Source organism: Helobdella robusta (assembly GCF_000326865.2).
Source record: "Helobdella robusta unplaced genomic scaffold HELROscaffold_36, whole genome shotgun sequence".
Taxonomy (NCBI): Eukaryota; Metazoa; Annelida; class Clitellata; order Rhynchobdellida; family Glossiphoniidae; genus Helobdella; species Helobdella robusta.
Window position 1 is genome coordinate 160,203 of NW_008704742.1, and position 24,774 is coordinate 184,976.

General features: G+C 35.4%; 3 protein-coding genes across 3 annotated transcripts in view; 1 reads left to right on the forward strand and 2 right to left on the reverse strand.

The window, feature by feature from the left end:
• Window positions 1–25: 25 nt before the first annotated feature.
• Window positions 26–15,317, reverse strand: HELRODRAFT_101151 (hypothetical protein; the record flags this gene model as incomplete). The annotated part of the gene is made up of 25 exons (XM_009023350.1): window positions 26–169; window positions 194–1,017; window positions 1,310–1,462; window positions 1,883–1,972; window positions 2,221–2,366; window positions 3,656–3,775; window positions 4,088–4,232; window positions 4,512–4,598; window positions 5,041–5,130; window positions 5,249–5,404; window positions 6,145–6,216; window positions 6,602–6,722; window positions 9,641–9,807; window positions 9,979–10,075; window positions 10,411–10,479; window positions 10,758–10,834; window positions 11,335–11,481; window positions 12,037–12,144; window positions 12,293–12,412; window positions 12,699–12,836; window positions 13,252–13,344; window positions 13,579–13,693; window positions 14,142–14,311; window positions 14,464–14,693; window positions 15,227–15,317. 24 exons carry the CDS (start codon window positions 15,315–15,317, stop codon window positions 943–945), a joined length of 2,877 nt encoding a protein of 958 aa, XP_009021598.1. The 3' UTR covers window positions 26–169; window positions 194–942.
• A 2,824-nt stretch (window positions 15,318–18,141) lies between these two features.
• Window positions 18,142–20,150, forward strand: HELRODRAFT_154963 (hypothetical protein). The gene is made up of 2 exons (XM_009023351.1): window positions 18,142–18,341; window positions 19,244–20,150. Exons 1-2 carry the CDS (start codon window positions 18,266–18,268, stop codon window positions 19,558–19,560), a joined length of 393 nt encoding a protein of 130 aa, XP_009021599.1. The 5' UTR covers window positions 18,142–18,265; the 3' UTR covers window positions 19,561–20,150.
• Window positions 20,151–22,416: 2,266 nt separating this feature from the next.
• HELRODRAFT_185773 (hypothetical protein) overlaps window positions 22,417–24,774 on the reverse strand; it is a 29,390-nt gene continuing 27,032 nt past the window's right edge. Inside the window, exons 9-10 of the mRNA XM_009023352.1 lie at window positions 24,612–24,755; window positions 22,417–24,499 (exon numbers count right to left, since the gene is read on the reverse strand). Of these exons, the coding sequence (XP_009021600.1) occupies window positions 24,615–24,755 (141 nt within the window). The 3' untranslated portion in view covers window positions 22,417–24,499; window positions 24,612–24,614. The remainder of the gene's footprint in view (window positions 24,500–24,611; window positions 24,756–24,774) is intronic.

The window sequence follows — 24,774 nt, forward strand, 5'->3', positions numbered from 1 at the left end:
CTTGCAATTATAAGTTCAAAAAACGTTTAATTAATGTAAAAAATCATTTTATTAAATCAAAACATCTGACGAATTGTCAGGACATATAAAGAATGTCTTACAAGTTCTAGCGCGTTCCTAAATTATAATATTCAAAAAGTCCACATCCCTTTGTCTGTCAAGTCATTCTGTCGAAACATTGTCAGTTCGTTTCGTCAATATTTATGTCCAGTCAGTAATGTCCGTTGTCATATTCTCGTATGTCCAGTCAGTAATGTTCGTTGTCATATTCTAGTATGTGTCAAAGTTAGTCAAATCAGTAGTCATCGGTCACGGTCAGTCAACTAAACATGCATGTTGCATTTGTTGCACTAAATAACATTACGCAACATTCGTACATGAAGCATAAGTCGAGTCAGGTCAGGTCAATGTCAAGTGTTTGAAATGTCAGTTACATGCGGTCGTCCTTCATGTATGCGTCGAAATGTGTCCACGGTATACAGGGTGAGGTCAGTCCACTGCACCTCTGTCAGGTCTCCAAAGTCACTAGTAACTCAAAATTAACATGCAATCTATAACGAATAAAAATGGATGAATAAATTTTCCAACACTCGTACCAATTGCAAAACGAAAATAGATTATAACAATAAACATGAATTTCGATAAGTGAATCATTTACAATAAATAAAAATAAATTCATTAAAATTTAAGTTAAAGATAATTAATTAATTTTCAAAAACAAGAATGATGATAAGACTACTATTGTTGCACACTTAAAACAGAAAAATGTACCAGCTAGCAACAGACGGACAACAAACAGTACGGTAAAACAAACGCATGTAGAGAAACAATCCTATTCATATAACAATCATTCATACAACAAAAGAAGTGAGAATATAAAACATAATTACAAATAGAAGAGTAAGAGATGATTGGGAAGTGATTGGCAGCTCTGAATGCCAATCAACCAGATGGCGCAGTTACTTTGCTTTTCTTCTGCGAGAAGTTGATCTTATCGCCAAGACTTAACGCCATGCCCTGGTAATACAAATAGTATGTATTATTAGTTGTAGCTTCATGTGGAAGTTGTAAGAATGTTTGTGATGTGACTGATGCACGTTTGTTGTAATAAATCAATGTGCAGTTTTGATCAGTACCATAACGATTCCCATTCAATAAATTAATAATTACTGAATGATGACCGATTAAAAACACCTTAACCAATCGATTCTGATGAAAAGATCAACAAACAGACAATCAGCCAATCTATCTAATTGCCAACTAATCAACCAACCAAATTATCAATTGGCCACCTAATCAACCTACTAACCTGACTCTTGGCCCTGATCCTAATATGTCCAGTAACAGTAGCAGATGGGTGGTCGGTTGCTTTCTCGATGCTCAAATTAGCTAGGGCATCCTCACCAAAGATAGACTTGGCATAGAGGTTGGCTGCCATAAACCCACATTCACCGTGCAAGGCCTGTTTATTGTTATGATTGATGGTAATGGTCTAGCCACTGGTCACATGTATGACACTGATCATTTTATGAGATAATGTTCTACATCAAAGTAATCTATTGCCAGAGTATTGGCAATAAATTGGCAATTAATTATTGTGCGCTTGAGTAATAAAACAAGTGATTGGGTCCATCTACATACGCTATTAGGCAAAAAGTATGTATGTCAATTACCTTCCGACAATGGATAAATTTATTGGTGAGTATTTTGTTGTTATATAAGCACGTCCTACCTCGGGGAACCGGGTCTCTGGACGCAAAAGAAAGATTGATTGATTTGTTGTTATATAAGCAAGATTACGGATTTCTGAGATTGTAATGTTAGTGGGTGCAATGTGAAGTTGTATTGCTATAAAATTATAACACGTTGCGATATGTGCTACCTTGTCGGGAGTGAGGCATTTCATGTTAGTGCATTTGATGAGGTGGTCAAGGTATTCGTAGAGATCTGTGATGTTTGTGTTGACCGCCACCTGTTGCATTGGTACCAACAACAACATCATGCGTCCATCAACGTGAAACTACAACACGCATGCAAACATCATTAGCAACAAACAATCAACATCATCGACGTATAGCAACACGTTAAGAATAACATCATACTATATCACTGCAATCACATCCACATTATCACCATCGGCTTTTTCAGACGATCAAAAAAAGACACTAACAATGACTCAACACGACAACATAGTATCAACACATAACCAGACACACTCACCTTGTTCTCCCACTCAAACTCCGCCCACATCTGCCTGAACTCTGTATCGGTGCACGTGCCAGGGACGATGTAATCCATGATGTCGATGTGGATCTCGTTCAGTACCACTGTGTTCCTCTCGCTCGTCGAGCCACTCACATCGTACACTGAATGAAATACAAACGATGCAATTGGGGATTGTACATTGAATTGATGAATATATTTAAAAAATTTAAACTAGGTTTAAGACTGCCGAAGACACAGTTGTTAAGAAGTATCGCTGTATTTCCACACGACGGCTGACTATGTCACTAAAGCCAGTGACGCAATCAGCAGCAGTGAGTTGGAACAAAGCTGAGAATGCAGTAACATTTCTTAACAACTAAAAAATTTAATTAATAAAAAATAATAAAATCAAAATATCTTCAATATCAAAGATTTTACTAATTCTTCCACAGCAAAACCCATTTACCGGTCTAGAAATTTCAACATTAGATGTGCCACAGAATGCCGAGTACAATACCATTACATCATGTTGATAATACAATAAGATTAGAAACAAATGATAAGATATGTTAAGCTTATTTCATAAGAAGAATTATTCTCAAACAGAATTCATAGATTCAATGCAAATGATGAAACTGAAAATGATGAATTAATTTTTAAATTTGCCAACCGAAAACGCGCAAGTTTATTTATCAGCTTGCACGGCATGTGCGTGCAGGTCGCCGGTTGGATACAATTGCACCTCCCAGTAGACATTGAATAAATAAATTGCAATTTGAATTCTAACTCTTCAACTTCATTAACGTTTCTTACCAGCTTTCAAGAGATAGGGACGTAAACTTTATATCAATTTATACTACTCAGCTGGATAAAAGTCACGGTGGAATATTCATTTTTTAAATTTATTATTATTATTAACACTACCCTTAGATAGTTATTACTAATTTTAAGTGATGTTGTTTGTTTGAATGGCTTGCAAAGTCATATTAACATCGCAAACCAGTAACTCTAGGTATTCTGGCATTTCCTAATTTAGACATAAAGGTTAGAGATCATTCTCTCCAGTGCACTTGTTTCAGAGGTTGTCAACGACAAACACACACGGCATATATGAATTTGATAGCTTTTTTTTTATTTTGCACTCATTAGGCTTGCAATAAATTTGATGACAGACGGATTCAGTTTCATAAAAACTTGAAAAATCATTCATTGTCCTGCTAACTTCCTGTTCATTACACTCATTTAAAAACGAAATTATTGGTACTGTTATTGGCTGATGACGCTTTTAAGGTAGGCATTCGTATTGGTAGAATGCTTGATACAATGTTAGTGCCGCTAACTGTTTTTCAGGTATTGTTAACAATTGGGATATATACACGTGCACACCAACACAAACAAACAAACACACACACACACACACACACATACAGTTGAGTGCACAGCAACCCACCGATGCTTCCGAATATGATGCCATTCTCTGTGGATGCCACCTTGATGCTTGCTTTGATGTTTGTAAAGTCCTGAGGGCCCAGCACCACTGATTGTGGCTTCTCCACCAGTTTCAAGTCGCCTGAAGAATTGTGGGATGATTATTTTGTAATTTTAAGAAATGAGGAAATTGGAAAACGCGGGAATGACGTGACAAACTTGGGATTGGAAAATTTAGAAAACCTAGTCATGAAGGGGAAATTTATTTAAGATTCTTTTTTTTTACAATAAACCTAACATTGAAAAGCTGTAACCTCCAGATAGCAACATTACCAAATTATCAGCTCATTTTCTCACCATACCAACATAAACACATCGCAAAGACCTCATGCCATTGTATCGGCATCACCACACCACACCACGCCAGCAACATCACCATACAAGGCATAATAACCAAGTGTGGCCAACTCAAGAGTGAGACTCTGCAGCGTGTCGCTGGTCTGATTGACGATGAGGACATCAAGGACGATGTCGTACTGGTTGACGTGTACATATGCCTCTGCATATACTGGATCACTGAATCCCGTTAACTGAGTAACCTACATGTAAGATCAGGTGTGCGTGTGTACGTGCGTGTCTGTGGATGTTTTTAAGAGTTATGTGATGTTGATGCTGGTACAACACATTCAGAGGCATCAAGTGAGGTGTACACATATCATTTGTGTATACATATCATTTGCAAGTGGACGAACATGTGGGGAATGCTGTTTGAGGAATGTCGCACTGCGAAGGAAAAACAAGCGAACACGCAAAAAAATAATGAATAATAAACAAAGCAGTGAATGAAAATGAATGATAGTCGACTAAAAGGACAGAACCTTGTTTAGTTTAGAGGAAGCGACGATGTCTGTTTCCTTCTTACCGCCCACTCCAAGTGCTTGCGAGAGGGTTAGGTCGAACATGTTCTGTAATGTGGTGGTGTCATGTTGTAATGCTGCTCTGTTCAGTTTCTTATAGTATTAATTCATAGTGCTGTTTGTTCTAATGTTGTGTCGTGATGTTCAGCTATTTTGGTGCATTTGTCCCGTCACTCAGTACCCACTCTCGTCACTACATCATTTCGTACAATTGTTTTGCAGTGCACACGAAAACCCATTAGCACATCGTCTCATACTTGCACGCAAGCTTATTATCAAGCCTTAATCCATCATATTTTACATCATCTTAGTCGTTCTACCATTTGCATGAATTATCATCAATGTCATTTTCGTGATCATAACATCATGTCATCATAACGCCCCGTCACTACAAGCACTGCTTCCATCAGCACAACACCATCACCATCATAGCAGCATCATTATGAACACCAAAACCATCCTCATCATTATTATCCTGCAGTTCACTGACCTCAGTGGCACCAAGTTCATTCTTGGGGATGAGTTGAAGGAATGCAATGGGATCGTCCGCCTCAACTGACGTCTGTTTCTTTTCTTTGTTCTATTGTAGCGGTGGAAGTAATGGTACTCAAAATGAGAGCCCAATGATCCATCATTTCAAAGACCAACCAACCAAGCAACCAACCAACCGATCAACCAACTGACCAGCCCTAACTAACCTTTTGCACCTCTTTATCCTCTTCCATCTTGACTGCCAGCATGTTGGAAAGTGATAATCTGCATCTATCAGCAAATATGGACATGAGGAGAGGCGAAGGTTCTGACAGGACACGAAGACACGTTGCTATGCGGTCCACGTCGTCATCTGTGATTGGCTGCAGGTTAGGAGGTAGGCGAGAGATCAGCATATTTATTATTTGTCAATAATATACATTACACGTGGAGGATTTGTTTTGCATTATTAACAGTCCCGACTCAGCTGGTTGTGTTCGTCTATGAGTGTGGTTATGTAGTAATGACGAATGGTCTTCAGAAATATATTATTATTATTATTATTAACGGGGTTTAAAGTGGTTCAGAAGACTATGGTCTGTGTAAGAACCACTACAAAACCACTTCTTTGACATATCTTGATATGTCAAAGAAAATTGACATGTATGTGGATAAATATGCTGCAAGAATATTTAGTCGCTTGAAAATATAAAATGAATAGTTTTATATTTGCGTGTAACCTTGCATATTGTGGTTAATTCAATTTTATGGAAGTTTTTTTTATAACTTTTTGAGCTTTGATAAATATGATCAAAAGTGTTAGAAGACACTATCAAGACGTTCTTTAACATATGATTTTGTGGTTTATACAAATAGCTTTTGTGATTCTATAACCTACATAAAAAATACTTTGCATTTTAAGACATGAACGTTCATAAAATGTCAAATTTTAAAATATTTCAACCTGGACTGAAAAGTCATTAAAGGCTGAATGAAAAATTATTACCATCTATTATCATCTTATTCATCAACAATACCACTACAATCATCAGCATCATCAATAGCATCATCATCATCATCACCATCATGTCAACATAACAATCATCATCATCACCATCTTCACCTTGGTAGGCAATCCTGACTTTCCATAATGAAGGACTGACGACATGATCAGCATGGCTTCTGCTAAAAAGGCCTGCAAATACAAAATTAACAAAACACGTACAAAAGGTCACTCACAAGATGCAACATGCATCTACTTTTATATGGAGAGGGTTGATGAGAAGCAGTTAAAATTAGCGCTATATAAATAACAAATTACAATTACAGCACATCACATAACACACAACACATCACGCACGACATAAAACATATGGACAAGGGCATTACTAACATACAAACACCGAATCACATCATTATAACATACAATCAAACTCATCATAGTAAAATTGAATTACAAAATTAGGGCAAGAGTGACCAACGAAATATACGGACAGACAGACAAATTGATTACATAGACGGATGAGCAAGAAACAAGCAAACATAAGCAAGCAAATAAGCAAGCAAACGAGCAAACGAACATTAGTTTTTGGTCTGTCTTGCGTGAGTGCAGCGTATCTGAGTGCGAGTTTGGTGAGTGTGGTTGAGAGGGCAGCTCCGATGAAGAAGTCACCATCGGACAGGAACTGTCGCAAGGGTGGTCTGTCAACAGTTTAATCATTATTATATGTTTGTGGTTAATAGATAGTTGGATGATGAATAGTCAACAAGTATGTGGTACCACATCATGTAAATTCATATTATCAAGGTACACCCGCACACACACACACACACACACACACACACACACACATACACACACACACATATATATATGGTATGGAGAATTTATATAGCGCCCCTCTATGTAAAACTCAGAGGCGCTGTTCGAGAAGCTGCCGGTCAAAAAAGTGATGTTTGAGTCGTTTTTGGAACATGTCTCTTTCATCCATACTATCAACGATATCATCGGGCAGTTTATTCCAAACCTCCGCTGCAGCCACGGAGAAACGACGCCGTCCATAATTTTCTGTCCTGAACCTAGGAACAACGAGTTTCTTTTCGGCAGAGGATCTGAGTTTTCGCCCCCCGGCAGCCGTAGGGACAGGCACGATCAGCTGTTGAAGGTATCGAGGACCAAGCCCCATCAAACTGTCTCTTGTAAACATTGCTATTCTGAATTCGATTCTATAACAAACTGGCAACCAGTGAAGCTCATTTCGCATATATGATGAAACAGATTCATATTTTGTTACACCAGCAATTATTCTTGCTGCAGTGTTCAGAATAGACAGTATGCAGTTTTGAAGATACAAGCTTGTACCATAGACGATTGAACTGCAGTAATCTATTCTTCCATAAATGAAACTGTGCATCAATGAAATTAAACATTCATTTGTCAGGTACTTTTATATACGTCTGATTTGGCGCAATTGGTAAAAACATGATCGACAGACATTTTTCACATGTTTATTCATCTTCAATTCAGGATCTATCCAAACACCAAGATTTTTGACTGGCTCTACATATTCCTGAATACCAGTTAATTTTTGACGAGTACCCAACCAGATGTATTGTGTCTTGTCAATATTCAGCTTCAATCCATTTGCCAGCATCCATTCTGAGACAGTTCTTACACCTGTTTGAGTTCTGTCCGCTAGTTCCTGTCTTTCTTTGATATTACAGTAACTATACAGCTGTATATCATCTGCGTAAAGGTGACATTTCAAACCCGATGACTCAACAACTTCCACAATATCTGCCGTATAGAGAACATAGAGCAGGGGTCCCAGAATTGATTCCTGTGGAACTCCTTTCAACAGTGGGGAGGAAGCAGGATCAGAGCCATCAACACATACCGTTTGCGATCTGTCAGACAAATAGGATTCAAACCAGGCAAGGACCATTCCACCCAAGCCATATGACTTTGCAAGTCGATCAAGAAGGAGCTTGTGGTTGACCGTATCGAAAGCAGCTCCGACATCGAGCAGAGCCAAGAGAGAGATACTACCAGAATCAATAGCCTCATAAACATCATTGAAGACCTTTAGAATCGCTGTCTCAGTTGAGCGTCCAAAGCAAAAACCTGATTGAATTCAGGGAAAAGTCGGTTTAATTTCAGGTATGCGATCAATTGTTTGGCCACCAATTTTTCAATGAGCTTGGAAACAAACGTGAGGTTTGAAATCGGCCGATAGCTTCTAACATCACTCGCATCGGAACCAGCTTCTTTTAGCTTAGGAAGTATGATAGCCCTTTTTTGACTCTCCGGCAGACATGACGCATTACATAATGCACATAGATATGGCATCAGAATACCAGAAAACTCTTTGATCAAGAAAGATGGTGCAGGGTCAGTACAACAACTTTTTGCTGGCATCAATGACATTATATTTGCCACCTCATCTGGTGCGACAATCTCAAACTGATCAAAATGACAGCTAACTTCTCTGATGACAGGAGATTGTGGTCTACAAAGATCATCGATATGTGCTGGCTCTGTCTTTTTAACAATATATTTCAAATACTCCTCTGCAGAAATTTTGCTAGGCTTGAAAGTTTCATTCCTCCCGAGCAATGCTGATATAACTTTCCACAGCCCCTTAGGGTTCTTGACATTCGATGAAACAACTGACTGCCAATACATCCTTTCTTTTTGCATGAACAGATCACGTTTTTGTTTCAGTACTGTCGTCCAAGCTCTACGAGTCTCATCATCTCATTTTAATCTAAAGATGTTCTCTAGTTTGCGAACCTCTCGTTTTTTGTTCAGGCATTCATTGTCAAACCAGAGAGGTTTTAGAGCACATACTGTGATTTTCCTGACTGGGGCAAATCTATCAATCAATATATATATATATATATACTGTAATAAACCATAATTTTTACAATATTCTATAAAAGGATTTCTATATTGTAGAAAAGGAGACCAAAGAAGATGACCAGCCAATAAAGAAACCTGACACCTAATTTCGATCTAAGTTCACTTTGACAAAGTCAATCTCCATCTAAGTTCATTTTGACAAAGTCAATATTTCCCTATATAAACAGCAGAAAGCACTGATGATGATTCATTCAGAATCGAAATATGGCCTTATTCGCAGAATGAATTCGGAAAATAAGTTTATTTTGAATTTTAATAAACTAAACGTTCCCCTAAAAACTTTAGTGAGAAAAATTGAAAAAACGAACTACAAACATATTAACGCCAAATATTCGGTAGAATTTATAGAATGTTGTAAATATATATATATATATATATATATATATATATATATTATCATTGCTTGTGCATACGTCGACGATAAACTACGTTCGTTACTTTATCATGTATTGTTTCTTTTATTTATTTTATTTTTTATTTGGTTTTTTTGTTTTTTTTTTATTATTCACGCTGTCATTTGTTGCTTTGTATCTGATAGCGTCTTTGAGCAATTTCATAAAAGAAAAGACGTTATTACAAGTTTTTTATAATAATAATAATAATAATAATAGTATTAGTAATAGTAATAATAATAATATATGTATATATAATATATATATATATATACACATGTAGACAGATAACATAGATAAGAAACCTCGACTGTTCCTTCTTGACGACATTTGCATTAGCGGAGAATGCACTCTGCGAAGCATAGGTGCCATCAGCAGTGACCAGCCTCTGCACACCAGCTCCCTGCGTCATCTGGATATCCTCCTCTGTCTCACCTTTCTTCTTGTTCAGTTCATCATCAACTATTGGGATCTGTGCATCATGAATGCGGCATTAAAAATTTGTACACACACACACACATACACACACACACACAGACAAACAAACAAACAAACACACACAAACAAACATACACACATATGAACCAACAAGAAAACAAAGAAAAAAGAAAATTAATGCAGATGAATAGAAAAACAAGAAGACCTCTCCAAGTGATTGCCTGATAAGTGTCATGACACTTTGAATGTCTTCCCTGGTTGTGCAGTACTCACCCAAGATCCAGAGGGCTGCTCTGTGGATTCTGTTGTTGTTGCAATGTTGTTGTTGTTGCGATGGTGTTGTTGATGTTGTTGTTGATGTTGTAAGGTGGCCTCATTGGATTTGTTTGTATTCAATAAACTTTTACCACAACCAACATAAAAATAAGAAAAACATAAAATATGGATACAAATTACAAAATCACTAGATTCTTACTATAACAAAAAGTAAACAGAAAACAATGGGAAACTAAACAATAAAAACCTGACCATCACAACAGCATAACACAACAGCAACAAAAACTCTGATCAGCAATGCCATCACCTAAACAACTAAATGATGAAATGAAACACATTTTGAGAACGTTTGGTAACTGACTTGACGGATTTGATGGATGAAAATGTATCCAATAATTTGTTAATGATGGTTGGACGCAACTGCTCAAATCTGTATGTGAATATGTTTGTGTGTGTGTGGTGTGTGTGCGTGTGTGCGTGCGCGTTCCATCCATACAGTATGTTTGTCTGTGCGTGTGTTTGTGCACCTGTAAACATGTAGGTATGAGTTACAATAAAAAAAGCACAGTCGCTTTTAACAATTATAACAACTGTTTTTTACTCAATAAGCAGAAACACACATTCAGAAAATAAACTTAAATGAAATACTAAAGAACATACAAGCAACAAACATACAAAGACAAAAAACATACAACAGCAGCAGTCAACCTGTGGATCGCCTCCCTGACGAAGACCAGCACATCACATGCAGCCAACTCATTGTTGTCACTGAGGAATTCTATCAGCTGCATGCAAACATGTAAATGTGTTGTTGCATGCAATGTATTCAATGTTTCTTTTGCGGTTTCATATATTCACTTAATGCTTGTACATTCTTGTTTTGAAATACTGTGTTGTTAGTTTGTGCAGACTGACAGATCAGAACCGTGCTAAATTACTTTCAACGGCTCCGTAAATGCGTTTAAAAAGGTTTATCCATTAAACTAACCAATAAACTAAATTAATAACCAATCACATAACTAAATCAACAAAGAATGCAGCAACTAAATCCATCAATTGGTTCTACCCACTGATCAACCAACCAACCAATCAATTAACCAACCAACCAACCAATCAATTAACCAACCAACCAACCAACCAATCAAAAGCCAACTGAATGATCAAACAACCAACCAACCAGCCAACTGACTGATCAAACAACCAACCAGCCAATCAATCAACCAACCAGTCAACTGACTGACTGATCAAACAACTAACCAACCAACCAATCAACCAGCCAACTTACCATTGGTATAACAGTGGCAGCAACGTCTGGAAACTTGACACTGCACTGATGCAGAGTTCTGACCAACAACTGTCGATACTTACCTGAGTCCTCGTGCTCCGATGAACTGTTTGTCTTCATCACCTCCTTCTTAAGCACCAACACCATCTACACCCAGTGCAAGCATATTCCAATGACTAATACTAATAACAGTAAATGTATAAATTATTTTTACCTATTTTCAAATGTTTATTGATACATACAGACAAGAACAGCTGAATGAATTATTTTTAAACTTTTAGCTAATATCAATTAACAGAAAACTGCTCTTAAGAAAGAAAATACATAAATCCATGTATGAATACATGGGTATGTTTGTAATTGCATGTACGCTGATAATTATGATATGATTTAATGACATCATTGCAATGCAGTAACCTCATCAATTTATTATGGTTCTGTATTTTATGTGCATAAAAAATGCATCATTCATTCACTTTTACTTTCAGTTTTACTATATCTAATTACTCATTAAGTCACAAATCATCAAATTTATTTGCTTTATTAATTAAATTAATTAAGCTAATTAATATTAGACCAGAGACACAACATGATAATGGTAACAATATACAAAGATGGCGTGGATGACAGCACAACAATGACGGTGGCAAAATGTTGACAACAATACTGATGATGATGACACACAACATAACGACAGCACACCTCCTCAACATTCCTCGAAGACACAAGATCCAATGCCAGACTCAGCGTTTTCTTCCTCACCTCCAAGTCTGGAGCACCCAACACTCGGAGTATGTCCATTGCAAGTTCCTAAGTGCATGTTGGTGGTGACAGCAGTGATCAGAAAGACAGGCTACACAGAAGCAGCAATAAACCAACAACAGCACAGCAAACTGACAGACAGACAGCAGACTCAACACAGCACAACAGACAATAGAGCAGGTAGGAAGCAACAAACCTGAAGAACTTTCTCATGTGTAGGACTGTCCTTAAGCGAGATGAGTCGATCGAGGACAATTAATTTGACGTTGTTGTCACTCTCCTTCACTATCAACTCTATGTAACAGGTTGCTGCAGCCTGGTGGAGGTCAACCATAACTATCATCATCATCATGTTGTTAAATTCATTATCACCATTATGATCACATCATCAGCATCACCTTAGTGTCATTCTCATCTACAGTCACAGCCTCCATACACTAATATACAATTCATCACCACCTTGTTTATGAAAGTATTATAATGATACAATTATCGTTGGCTAGACTCATTTTCTAGATAGGGCAGTGAAATGTAACAGCACAAGACATCAGAACAACACAGCAATTGAACAACAACAACAGCAGAACAAGAAGAAGTCCCACCTTGATAGCAGTAGGAGCACTGGAGAGAGTGACCAGGGTACCTGCAGCTTCGTACCTGACAGCAGCACTCGAGGAGTTGAGCAGGTTGTATATGCACCTTATGAAACGGGTACGTTCCGATGGATTAGCATGGCACACCTGTCGTGTTTATTAGTTAGTTAGTTCGTTCATTAGTTTATCCATTCAAGTGAGTGGGTAGATGGAATAGTCATAAACAGTTGGAAACAGCCGATGAGGCTTGATACTAAGGTGTGAATGTGTTTGCCTGGGATGTCAATGTGTGTCTGTAATGTTATTTCAACAAACTCCATCAAATACTTTATTAAATCAACATTTTAAAAGACTGAACTAATAGGCTCATCCACTAAACAAAATAGTCAAAAAACGAACCCATCAGTTTATAAATTTCTATTCAGTCAACCAACCATCTATCAAGTCAACCAACCCACCTTCCAGCCGGCCTGTTTATCAACCAGCAAACAACAACCAACTACCCACCAACTACCCACCAACCAACCAACCCACCAACCAACCAACCAACCAACCAACCAACCTTATATATAAGTTCCACAATGACAAGCTGTAAGATATCACCAAATGTATGCACCTGGTCAATGCAGCTGCTCAGATAACTCAATGCCTTCTCCTGTTGACATGTAATATTTTATCTACAATTACTTTAACCTTCATAATTTCAATCATTTTTAAATATATTAAAATGTAAAATAACACGCACACACAAACAAACACACATACAAACACATACAGATAAACACACACACATGAACACAGACAGATAGACACATACATAAACAGGTGCACACATTAGCACATAGATCTAAACAAAGGTACGTAAACACCCATGACCACATTAACATACCTGGTCGGCATGTATGAGCATCATGAATGCGTTACGCTTGCACGAAGCATCGGCCTCACCCTCCAAGTACGTCGCTATCAACTCTGGGGCATCGGGCATCAAGAAATCAAAATTCCTTTGAAGTGACGGTGAATGTGCATCAAACTAATTTTATATAATTTATTGTTATTTTACATAAGATATTGTTGAATATTTCAAAAGATATGTGTTAAATATTTCAAAAACAGTCCAGTAATAACCAGCTGGTCACAAACATAGAAAATAGAAAATTTATAACGTAAATAAAAATAAGTTTAATAACCAAAAATAAGCTTGATTGAAAAGATAGTAGTTAAGATGATAATGATGAAAGCAATTAGAGACTTCAAAGCCCGAGGCTCACACGGTAAAGAGTTCCACACAAAAATGCAGAAAGAAAGAACTTCTATCCCCAAAGGATGTTTTAGTTTAAGAATTTCTGTTTCTCAAATTTATTGACTAAAATTTAGATAATCAGTTCATACAAAATATTTACAGTGAAAGTATAAATGATTGTGATCAGATAAAGGAGAGAACATAGAAACCTATAAATGGTGTAGATGGCAAGCACAGCATTCCTCCTGACATACGAGTGCCTGTGTTCAAGGCAAGCCTTGATTGGAGCCATCAATGGTTCAAGAAGTTCTGGCTCCTTCAATTTGCAAAGGAACCTCAATGTGGAACCTCTGATGAACTCATTTGGATGTTGAAGGTCCTGCATTATATTAGCGTTTGTAAAAGAATTAATTTACACAAGCATCGAGCATCTATATCCTCATAACCTAACTGCTAGTTGGTCAAACAAACCAATCAAACACCTAAGCAGATGATCAACCAGACAGTCACAGAAGCAGCTGACCAACTGACCTTTCTGTAAGCATCGCAGACGAGAATCATCTCCTGTAGCATCTTGCCATCACCAGAGTACTTAGGAACGATCTCCCAGAACACGAGTAGCAATTTTTTGATCATGTGGTCTTGCAGGGGCATGACAAATCTGATGACCGTCATCAGCAGTGACTGCATCTTATCACCGTTCAAGATCATCTGAATCAACTTCTTCAGGGCTTCTGTTTTCGTTCTTATATCTCCGTGCTCTGATAATTACAACATCCTATGTTAATCAATATCAACTATCTAATAATTAATTAATAATTAATAGAGATGATTTTATTAGAAATTCAGATAGCATAACTTAATGAAACAAAATCAATTGTGATGCAGTTTTTCAACTGATAACTGCTTTCATTACCTGAAGGATTTTATACGTTTAATGATGCAAAACTGTAGGTAACAAATCACCAGAGTGATGGTGGTGATTCATGCAACTGGATAAGTAAGACAGGAACATAATGAGCAGTCATTCAGAATGGGGATGGATAGGGTTAACTTGAAGAAAATTTAGCTACACAAAATACACTTTTCAAAGTATCTTAATACTCTTATAATATTACATTGACACAATAATAACTATAGTATAAAGGGAAGCATGAAACAAATGAAAGTAATTAGATAAGAAATAGCTTATGCACAGACCTGCCAACAAACCAATAACAAAAAACCAATCACACGACCAAACAACAAACTGATCAATTGAAGAACCAACCAACTGGCGGACAAATTAACCAACCTAAGTCCTGCTTGAGTTGCATCTCATTAGGCATGTCCGAATCATTGGGAATGTTTATGAGGGTGAAACACGGCTGGTCTACACTCACCATTGTTAGTAAATTATGTCCTGCTGGGTACCTTTTACTGAACTGCAAAACAAATAACAAATGAAACAATATTTCAAATTCAATTAAAAAAATTTTATATTTTTCGTGAAACATTCTTAAAAACATCAACAGAGCAAACCCAGGTTAACTAAAAAAAAATCATAATTGTCCATTTTTTCTTAGTTTAATCCATAATTAATATTTATAAATTCTTTCTGTCAAACAAGAAATAAACTAATAATGAATTTGTTACTGATTATGGATTTATAAATCATAATAAATCATAGTCAATCAATGAATCTTCGTTTTGCGTCCAGAGACCCGGTTCCCCGAGGTAGGACATATAATAATAATAAATCATAGAAATGGAGCAAATCTATTTTTTACAACTAACTTAAACTACCTTTTATAATAGATTGACAGATTATATAGTTAATTCAATAGTTTCAAGCCAATGTAATTTTAAACTACTGCCACTATGAAAATTAATTGCAAACTTCATCTTCTTGGCTACCACTACATTGTTATCAAAAATTCAAAATAAACATCCTAAAACTGAACAATTTACAAGCTCTAAGTATGTGCTCAGTTTATGGCTTGTTATAACAAATTAAGTTAGAAAAATATTAAATATTATTTATTACTTATGAACTAAAAGTGCAAGGCAAAGGATTTTTAAATCTTACCTTTTTAAAAATATTTATTTGTCGGCTTTCAAAATAATTATTTAATTTCTTATAAGTAATTCTTTTCTACTGTTTTTTTTTCATTTTATATAATTGTCTTGCATGTTATAATATAACAGATTCTTCAGCTGTCAGATTCTAATTTTTTAAATATAAAAAAAGAAAGACTAAATCTTTTTTTTATAAACTTTACCTTAAATTTTCTTTTTACTTGCATTTTTAATGCCATCAGATCACCTAATTTAAACCTGGCCAATAAACTAATTTATTTACCAGCAACCAGTTAGCCTTTAGTAAAGTAAATCTGTAATCGTAATGTATGCCTAGTAAGTAGTGTTATATATGTATCAGGTGACAAACTTATACTTATATGCCTGCACATTCAGTCAGTTCTGTTAGAACTAACAACAGGAAATCTGGCATGATAAGTAACAAAACCATAATGAGACTCAGAATCAGACTACAGACCATGAAGCAAAGATGAAAAGTTTAAGTTTAACAATTTTTAAAAAGTACATAAGACAGGAGCAAAATGGCAAAAAATTACATAAAAAATCAACATTATCAACTTCACAAAACGTCAGATGCGTGAGACCCACCTGCAAACGGATTTTACAAAATTACAAACAGCTCTTCAACAAACAATTTGATGAGAATTTTTTATTTTTTTTATTGAAGACGACAATTTAATCACTATTTTGTCAAAAATACGTGGCCACAGAATTGACAGATACCACGTGACCATAGATTTTCAATTTAATTTATAATAATTTCACTTTTGTTATTTCTACAACCGGTTTTGAACTAAACTTATAAAAGTTATTCGTTATAAGTCAACCGCAATACTGGATTCATTTTTAAATTAATACCGTTAAATAAAATAGTTATGATTCAAAAAAGTAAGAATTGAAGAAGGAACATGAATTTGGTCATCCTTTTGTGTTTTTTCACATCAAAAGAAAGAGATACCAAAAATGCAATTGAAAGACCATGAATTTTGATGTCGCTATAATAATCGGTTTGATTAGGGTTATTCTCCAAGTTAAATTGATGGAACATTAATAAATCTGATGTCATAATCGTGATTTTAAGGTCGCCTGGTTGGCCTACTGTTTCGCTATGTGCGTTGACCTTGTTCAATTATGACAAAAAAATCCACGCCTATAACATGCTTCATGTGTGATACGTCGTTTAGCACGTATTCACATACGCTGTTTGAGTACTGTCGATTCCTCTGAACCTAGGAAGAGTGTAGGGCTAATTGGCCTTTTACCTTTTTTAAAAACTACATTTCACAATTTCCATTAAAAGTTAATTTTCATAAAATATTTTTGAAAATTGATTTTTATTATATATAATCAATGGACCGGTCTTTGGCCGGCCAAACTGACAATTTTTTCAAATCTGACTCAAATCTGGATTTTTATTTCAACATGCATGTAGGTAGGTATACTTTACACGTATTTATACTTGCATCTGTGTTTGCATACGCACACGTATAGTTTGCTCAACCGCATTCTCTATATTTCTTTGTTTGCATGTTTCTGTTGTGTGCGACTAGCAGACATTTAAAAAATCATTCTCCGCTAGAAATGTCTGCACCAAAATGATGGTGCATAATAAAACAAAATCAAATTGTGTATTTTCATGTGAATTTTCGACTCGAGTTGTCCCGTCGGGATTTGGCACTACAGGCAATGTAGTAATAATATATTATAAAAATATATTAAAATTATAAAAAATATTTTATAAAAAGAGAGCCTCCTAATAAGGTGTGAATATTTTATCTTTTTTCTTTTCTAGACCATCAATTTTTCAGGTTTAACTTCACAAAATCTCAACGCCAAACGAAAATATTTACAAATCTGCATAGGTACTCTTATAAAAATGTTTCCCGTTTCAAAGGTTTTATTCAATATATAATTAATTAATTAATTAATATTAAATCTAAATATTTTTCCTCGATATCTACGGTTTTCAAACTAACAACATTAATCCCTGTTAACTTTTTCGAAATAAATTTTTATTTAGTCATGTGCACTCGGCACAAAAGTATTCAAATTACAAACTAATGTGAAAATTGAAGCGCCAAATCATTGCCCGTGTGCTGTTCAAATTAAATAGTACCATAGCTAGCATTCCCGTTTTATTCCCGCCAACTCGCTTAAACTGAAAGGAACTTGTTTCTCAAAAAATAAGTTCGTGTTATAATATTTGAAAATCTTAAAAATGTCCACAAAAGGCAAGAAAGGAAAAGATTTCAAGATGAAGCAAAAGTCCAGGTCATTCAGGTCGGGACTGGCCTTCCCCGTCGGCAGGGTGCACCGCCTCCTTAGGAAAGGTACCTTCTCATTTTATTACTTATGTCTTTTATGTTTCATTTACTACTAGTGGATTAATTATTTTGTATGTAACATTTTTTTCTGCGATTTTTTCACGTTTTGAGCTTTTGTAAAATTAGTTTATAATACATGTATGGAAAGTTATAAATTTTAAAATTGCACTTATAAATAACTAACTAACTAACTAAATAAATAAAATAAACTATAATGAATAAATTCACAATGCTTAGGGCTTCGTTATCTTATGGTTGTCTGGCTTGAAATTGTATGCAGGCTGATAAAAAGACAATTAAGTCATAAGTTATTTTACACTTGTAAATTATAATGTTCGCCAGTCGAGTTAATCTTGACAAGCGGTTCAGTCATTGTAATGATGTAGCAGCATGCTTACCACTCTGAGCATTTGCTGGCTATCAAGTTATGACACGAAGGTTTGTTTAACTTTATACTCATGGCGTTGAAATGAGTGCACAGAATTCTATTACGTACATATGCTGGCTCTCTAAGATAAAATAAATGTTGAAGAACACAATTGTCTCCCAAGCAATTTCGTTCAATACAAAATGTCCTTCAATTCAAAATGGTTTCATTACCCTATATAATTTCATATAAACTTTTAAAATTCATATTAACCTATATATTTTCACTTAACTCTGAATAACTTCATAATTAACCCAGTATAATTTCCAACAACCTTGCGCACTGCATTGCTTAACTCTCTATAGTTACAAAAGTGCAAATATTTTGTTTACTTTCTATACAATTCCACCGTACAGCGTCCCGTTTTTTATATTACGTTTGCTTCTTTCCTATTGTTTGAAATGTGTGAAATGTTTGAAATGTATTTAACACACGCACTATCGCTTTAAAATGTTCACAAAATATGCACCGTTTGTTGCAGGACATTACGCGGACAGAATGGGTTCAGGTGCTCCAGTGTACCTGGCTGCAGTTTTGGAGTACCTGACTGCAGAGATTTTGGAACTGGCCGGCAATGCGGCGCATGATAACAAGAAATCGAGGATCATTCCACGGCACATCCAGCTGGCTGTCAGGAATGATGACGAGTTGAACACTCTTTTCAATGGAGTGACAATTGCTCAGGGTGGAGTGCTGCCTCACATCGAAGCAAGTCTTCTCCCAAAGAAGACTAAAGTTCCCGGCCAGAACTCAAACGAGTCTCCGAGCAGGAAGACCTCTCAGAGTCAAGATTATTAAACTGCTCGACAGTTTTTTCCTTTGTTTTATTTTTGTGTAGTTTCAATTTTTTATCGTCGTAATTAATAATTAGCCTATGGTTTATTTATTCACGTAAAAGTATATACAATTTGTTTTTATGTTTATCCAATGTAGGAAATGACTGTATTGTGATAAATTGTATCATTCTTTAACAGTCGGGTCAGTCTGAAACGAGAAATATTTTGCTACAGTTAACTAAACATTTGAGTAAATTCAGTAAACCTTATTTATGCTTAAGTACATTCTGTAATATGAGACAATTTGATGCCAAAGGATTCAATACTCTCTAATAATTTTAACCAGCGGGAGGAGCAGGCGTCATTTAAAAATTGAAATTTGCGTCGTGTTGGTTTGTGCTGTGCAAGTACCTATTAAAATTTAAAAAAATATACAAATGCTTCTGTTGCGTGGCATCGATTTATTTGAAATTACGAGCATAAGTTAGTTATTGCAATCTGTGAACAGAGATTTTAGCTGAAAAATAAATGCTACTCAGCCAAATAAACATTTTAAAAATTTAAAGAATTGTATCAGACTAGCTTGATAAATAACATAGCTATCCAACTTGTACGATTACTTTTGGAACTTTTCAAACAGACAGGTTTAATGAGGTCGACACCATATCATCTGATTGGTCTTGTTAATCGTGAGCAGTTAAGACTCAACGCACCTTTCAACTTACACGACTTTGCAGAATTTATCAAGATAACAATTGTTCCAGACGTTCATCAGAATAACAGAGTGATCGATATACCTGGAACGTGATTGATGAGCCTGGAATGAGCTTTTCAAGTAGACGAAACCATTTCAGCATCAGCAGTTTATCGGTTATAAGTTCATTCAACTCTACTATTTATTTGCGTTTTCAAGGCTTACATTCAACAAAACAGTTCAGATAAACAATTTTTGCTAGTGGGCGATTCATGTTGCGTTATACGTTGTTATTGCGTGCTGACACGAACGCGGTTCGAATACCATCTGTGCTAATGAAAAACTATATAAATTTCACACAACGACAACAACAATTCGTACAAGAGTCTTAACTACTGTATGGCGACGGAACGCCAGTATACATTATATAAAATACTAACAAAGGTTTAAAATATAAAAATATCCAACTTCATTCTCAATCAATCAATTAGCTTATAAAACGCTATTTCCGCGATGTTCAACAGCACTCCTTAATGAATTTTGAAAACAGATGGGTCTTGAGATCCGCTCTGAACTTCGCAAGTGATGGAGAAGTAGTCAGAGAAGTAGGTAGAGAGTTCCAGAGAAAAGGACCAGAAAAAGCAAAAGCAGATTTGGCAAAAGAGTGTTTAACACGAGTTAAGATAAAGCGAGAACAAGAAGACGATCGTACGAACTGTGCTAACTACATTCAGAGCCCGGACGAACGCAATGATCAGTACTGCTGCTTCGATGCTTACAACGTGCATCGCCTCACTCATGCTTTTTTCAATTGGAATTTTGAATTGTTTGATTTGGCACACAAATTTTTATTTGTTATTATTAATGCCATAAAAAATAAATTATTCCCTTGTTAACTATGTCTTAGCTACTTTAAATCATGGGGAAAACAAGCATGTTTTCAAGCAGCTTAAAATATAACCTATAATTTAACTTTTCAATTTTAACATTCATTTTGTGCTAGAAACTATCAATAAAATCAATTTATTTGGTCCCTAATTTTTCAAATTCATTTATAAAAAAATTTATAAAAAAAGTTTTTACGTCGTAGATATTTAAGTAATTAAAAAAAAATTTTACTTGCCTCGCTTTAAATAACGACGAGTCTTTTGCGAGTTTGTTCAAATCGAGTTAATCAAATATTTTATGTTCAATGAATAAAAAAGCTAAAAAGAGGTTCCTATTTTTGGTTTTAACTTCAATAAAATCCACTAAACATTGTGTAATTCTCATGTCTGAGTTTAAAAAGTTTCTGATGAGTTTGAATGAAAACGTTGATAAATTTTTGGTTAATAAATGCCATCTATAGGCCTAACGTAAAGTAGTAAAAGTGCATTCAATTTTAAATAGTCTTTATAATTTGCATTGATCAATAGCTCCTAAAACTTTAAACCTTAATTATTTTTATATTATTTTTATATTTCAAACACCAAATAATATTAGGCCGTCCAATTTAAAATACGATAACTTGGCTGGCTTGTATAATAAATATTTATTGCTGTCTGCACCCATCGATAATTAAGCTGACCATAGCCATGAGCGCCTTTGGTTTAGAAGCACGATTCCCACAAAACGTTGTTGAGGTGTCTGCAAGTATGCTTGCTAGATGAGGCAGAATCTCGCTGCTTGAACTGTTGATGTCGAGCGGTGACATATCATCGTCGTTTGGGCTGATTGTTGCTGTTAAATGAACACTCCTTGACCATGGCGTGCTCTGGCCACGAACTGGCGGCAGTTACATCTGAATATCTGGCATCTATGCAATCGACTCTTACCAACAAGATAATACATATATAAATTACCCATAATCTATTAATGTTTTACGTACAATTTCAAATTTGATTGAGCATTATTTTTAATTAGAGAAATAATTGCCTTCAGTTCATCATCACCACAACCTCGCCAGGCTCATATGATTCCCAGCCCTGCAGCACAAATTTGGACGCACGCGTGTTTGGCGCCTTCGCACCAGTAGTTGCGATTGCGACCACCATGTCCAGAGAAACAAAATTGAAATTAAGTCAACTAGAGAAATAAATTTGAAACATTAGTTACTTTCTGCTAAACTTTAAGGGGTCGACGAAGGCTTATTAAGTTGATTTTTTTTCGTTTTAAACCAAACAATGCAGCTATCATACATGAATCGAACGTTTGTAAATTTATTCCATGTTAAAAGTGAATCAAACATCCTGCTGATGAATGTTTTTCATGTTAAAGCAAAAAGAAAGAGAAATATTAAATAATTTTTACGATCCAGATTACGTAAAATAATAATCGCTATATGAACAAACACCCGATATATTATGACATTAATGTTATAAATAACCAACAGCAAAGAGAACAAAAATAAATTTAGCTCGTAATTTAAACACATTAAAATAAAATGTAAATGGGAGTTTCTATTGATTAATGTCCGTGAATGAAGATGGCATTTATATAGCACATGCGTGTTCGGAGTACGGACACCTTGCAAACAACATATACCTACATTGATGCACAGTTATTGCACACACACATGCACACACACATACATACATACACACACACACACACAAAGCACGATCGTATGCATATTCAAATTACGTGCAAGTACACACGTGGACATGCACAATGATTTTATATTAAAATTATTACTTTGAGAGAGTTAATGTTTCACATCCACAGCTGTTAAATATTTCGTTAAGTTTAAAAAGTTTTGAAAAATAAATAAGAGAGCACGGTTAGAAGATGAGAACGTTCGCTGATGTGCACATCTCTAACGACAATCGTTATCGGCCATGGTCATTTATACCGATAACACAACATTATAACGATGATGATATTTTGATATTCCGGTCGTATTGTAATGATATCATATCATGATATACAGAAATGATATCTATCTATCTTATTACCCGGTCGCATAATACAAAAAGCATCATATGCATCACCATCATTAACATCACCACCGCCTTAATCATCATCATCATCGCCAATTCTTGCAACATAACACGTTTGTTAATTAGATGGAAAAAATAAATACAAATCTATATTTAAAACCAAACATACAGACGAACTTCAAAATACAAAACTACAGACAAACAGACAGACAGACAGACACACATACAGAGACACGTATATTAATTATGCTTGGTTGATAGAATTTAAAAACTAAGTACAAGTCCTCATCATCGCTCAGGTCGCATGCATGCATGCGTACATGCATGCATGCGTCCATACATGCATGCGTCCATACATGCATGCGTCCATACATGCATGCGTCCATACATGCATTCGTCTATACATGCATGCGTAGAAGGCACGATCAACAAAATTTAACGTTTACAGAAAAAAAAAAAAAAAATTTATTTGTGATTGAAACGACGACGACTATGGTAGATAATAATAGTAATAATAACAATAATAATAACAGTAGTAATAATAATAACAATAACGAATAAAATAATGAATGAATAATGAATTTTAAATGAATCGTAGTGGGCTTGACGATGATGGTGAATCTGAACAATAATACTTGCGATATGAAGGCTCCGATGAAAAGTTGTTTGGAAGAGATTAATTTTAAAAGTTTGAAAAAAATTGTGCGGTGGTGAATTAATTTGGAATAAGTCAAAAAATACGTTGCGATGCCCAGGGCCGAGGGCTGTTATTAATCACGATTTGTTATTAAATAAATTTTTTTAATTAATGTAATAGATTTAAATTTTTCAAAAATACTTCACAAATTATCAGTATGACTGACTGAATGAAACTAATTAATAAACTGAGGAAAAAAAAACATGAATGGGTGAAAGTTCTTAGTGCCAACTCAGTGACGTGATGACGTCTTTCACGATTGTCTTATTACATGATGATAAAAAAGTGATCAGAAAAGAAACTTCAGTGATGATTTGCGACGATAAATTACAATAACGATGATGAAACAAAAGAAAAATGTAATTTTAGGCTGTCCATATTATTTGTGAAAAGGTGATATACAGAATCCATTATAAGCTAAAAACCAAATGAACAATGATAGCTATCAACAAATTTCTAACATCTCCAATCTAATCTCGTCCTAAAGTGAGAACAAGCATCGATCGATCAATCAATCGATCGATCGATCGATCAATCGATCGATCAATCAATCAATCAATCAATCAATCAATCAATCAATCAATCAATCAATCAATCAATCAATCAATCAATCAATCAATCAATCAATCAATCAATCAATCAATCAATCAATCAATCAATCAATCAATCAATCAATCAATCAATCAATCAACCAATCAATCAATCAATCAATCAACCAATCAATCAATCGACCGATCAATCAATCAATTAACCGATCAACCAATCAATCAGTCGGTGATGGGGTACTTGACGAGGTACTCCTCTCCCTTGCGAATGTTTTTCTGCAGTTCAGGGATGGCATGTTTGATGAGGTTCACCTCAAATTCGATTGTCTTGCCCACGCCAAAGTTCTTTTCGATACCATTTTTCTGCGAGTTGATAGTGCAT